The sequence below is a fragment of the Perissodus microlepis genome, chromosome 13, assembly GCF_051167445.1.
Source record: "Perissodus microlepis isolate ML-2025 ecotype Zambia chromosome 13, ASM5116744v1, whole genome shotgun sequence".
In the NCBI taxonomy this organism is placed as follows: domain Eukaryota; kingdom Metazoa; phylum Chordata; class Actinopteri; order Cichliformes; family Cichlidae; genus Perissodus; species Perissodus microlepis.
In genome coordinates, this window is record NC_140473.1 from 30,029,091 (window position 1) to 30,032,079 (window position 2,989).

The 2,989-nt window shown below is 40.6% G+C and overlaps 1 protein-coding gene across 1 annotated transcript; it reads left to right on the forward strand.

The window, feature by feature from the left end:
- The first annotated feature begins 208 nt into the window (after positions 1 to 208).
- Positions 209 to 2,537, forward strand: LOC146375354 (uncharacterized). The gene is made up of 3 exons (XM_084949291.1): positions 209 to 283; positions 1,505 to 1,692; positions 1,821 to 2,537. The coding sequence occupies exons 1-3, from the start codon at positions 209 to 211 to the stop codon at positions 2,332 to 2,334; spliced, it is 777 nt and encodes a 258-aa protein (XP_084805417.1). The 3' UTR covers positions 2,335 to 2,537.
- The last annotated feature ends 452 nt before the right edge of the window (positions 2,538 to 2,989 follow it).

Genomic DNA, 2,989 nt, shown 5'->3' on the forward strand with positions numbered 1-2,989 from the left:
GTTGTTTGGTATGTAGCAATCGTTTTATATTTGTTGTTGTGGAAACTATTTAAAGGTTTACTGCAAAAGACCAACACAGCCTCAAAATGCCCCAAAATCAAGACATGGAATTGAAATATTAATCATCAAAATTGTGATGAGTGATGACTTCAGTGTGCAGAAAGAGTAGAACTGTGTCTTTGTGAATCCAGAGAAAGCATATGACAGAATGACAAAGCACAAACTGGCTTTGAAAGCACTGGTGCAGGACAGGTATGAGGACAGTGTGGCTGGTGGTGGTGAGGTGGGGGGAGGATTACATTGGGGATCGCCTCTTAACTCCTTTTTTAATTACAATGGTGATGGACAGGCTGACAGATGAGGTCAGGCAGAAGTTTCCATGGGCTGTGCTGTTGGCAGGTGAGCAGGTGGAAGAGATCCTGGAGAGACGAAAAAGGTCAACAGACGCGAGACGGAAAAAATGTGTGTGAATTAATAATAATAATGGATTGCATTTAAATAGCAGTTTTCCAGGCACCCAAAGCGCTTTTCAATTCCACTATTCATTCACTCTCACATTCACACACTGATGCAGGCAAACCACAGTTGTAGCCACAGCTGCCCTGGGGCAGACTGACAGAAGCGAGGCTGCCATATCGCACCATCGGCCCCTCTGGCCAACACCAGTAGGCGGTAGGGTAAAATGTTTTGCCCAAGGACACAACGACAGGGACAGAGAGAGCTGGGGGATTGAACCAGCAACCTTCTGGTTACAGATGAGCTTCCCAACCACCTGAACCATACACAATTAGAGGGGGGGTTGAAGACGGGTGTGACAACAAAGGTGTAAGGGTCAGAGATAGATGAGTTTAAATACCTGGGGTCAACAAACAGCAGACGGTGCAAAAGAGAGCTGAAAAACAGAGCGTAGGCAGGGTGGAGCAGGTGAAGATAAGATGTGTGACAGAAGGATAGCAGCGAGAGCTTCTGTTGTATCCTGTGGTATAAAATGTTGCCTTTTCTTTTATACGTGCATCATGTTTTTATCTCTGTTTGCCATCTTCCAATCTCTCAGTGGAAGAAAGGAGATACGGGGCTAATAGTGGAAACAGCAAATTTATCATCAGCTCAAAATAAAATCCATGTTACATATTTCTAACTTTGTACTCTCAGAACAGTAAAGCTATATTCTCAGGTCTTCAGCCAGTTTCCCTGCACGTAACTGTACTAAAGTGTATGAAATGCAAAATTACTTTACACACTTTTTATTTAAGAGGCATTATTATTATTATTATTTACTTTTGTTTTCTTCGATTTTTTTAACTGTGTTTTTCATGTTGTCAGTGACACCCTAAACTTGATCTTATCCTGAATAAAGTACCAACAAAGACAGAAACAAGACTTCATCACCACATCCCTGAAACATTTTACATTTACGCCATTATGTCTTTTTAGAGACTCGGTTTAAGACAGACTGTTATGTTTATTACCACATCAATGTAACTTTCATTTACTTTTCCTATAGGTGCAAAGGAATAAAACTCCTATTATCTATTACACAAACCTCCTCATTGCCACAGTTATCCAGATTTGCACTATTATGATGATGGTGTCAAAGCCTGATGACAGGAAAATCTCCAACACTTCTTCTCTTGTTTTCTACTGTGCTGTGATGGCTAATCTTTACTTCAAGGTGTGCATTGCCCTGGAAAGGTATCTATCTGTCTTTCAGTGTGTGTACTGCCTCTGAGCATTGGATTTCAATGTGCAGCATCTTTATGGTCGTAAATATGATATTGTGTATTGTGATAATCTGTACAGCTGCTCGTCTTGTATTGCAGGTATTTGTTCATCGCCTGCCCACTGTTGGACTGCATCAGGCAAACTAAGGGTTCTGTGCTGCTCTGTGTTCTGGTCTGGGCTCTTTGTATTGTCAGTATTCCTCCTGCCACAGTCTTACAACAATATTTCCGTTTAAGTTGTTTCACCCTCCTGCCGGGTCTTCCGTTCAGCTACTGTCTAATTGGGATCCTACAAGCGCTGCCTGCTGCCACCGCAGTACCCACTGAGGAAAAAAGAAGAATTGCAGGAACTTTAGTTCTGCTGTTGCTTAACTACTTTCTGATCGTACTTCCCACCACCATTTTTTATATTTTAATCGTCTCACTTCATTATCACTTTGATACTGATATCCCAGATATTGTTTTGACTTTGTCTCTGCTCAGTCCTTTTGTAGACTTGACTCTGTTTTTTTTCATGCGGAAAGGGCCCATCGACAAGCTGCTGGCATGTCTGTGCTGCTGCAGTATGGACAGCCCTGCAGCTGACGTAGCATCAGATCATCAGAGTGGCTGATGGGTGCAGAGATGTGGGTTTACTTCAGCAGAGACAAATGGATAAAAAAAGGAGAAGCAGAATTGCAGAAAATAAAGAGAATTTAGTTTCCCACATATTTCTCATATTTGTATGTATTTATATGTTCTGATTATAATTATGGCATTTCCTCTTTCATAGACAGTTTTATAATACAAACTAGAGAGTAAGCAGGAAAATGTAAATAAGCCATCAATTCAAAGCTTTTTGTGCATTATTTTTATGCAAGTTTTTATTTTTTAGACATTAATAAAATTAAGGTATGTTGTTGCTCCAGTTTTGTTCTTTTCGAGTGTTTTTTTTCTTTAGTGAAACTCTTGTTGATGTTAAAAATATACAATCATCTTCTAATTCTGTCATGAGACGATGGTGAAGCTGGCCCTAAATACTGTCCGTTGATTGCCATGAATTAACTTCAGGTGAGCTGCCCAGGTGAGAGGATGGCAGACAATCATCCCCACAGGACGCACACACAGCTGCTCACACGGACCATGATGAATTGTCTGTACTAACACTAAAGGAAGACATGAAAAACATCAATTCTGAGACAACTTTAGATTGTTTTAGCATTAAGAGGTTTTTATCCAGAGGTAAAGGAAAGTGTAAACACTGACTGTGAAATCCGGTCTTTAAGTCT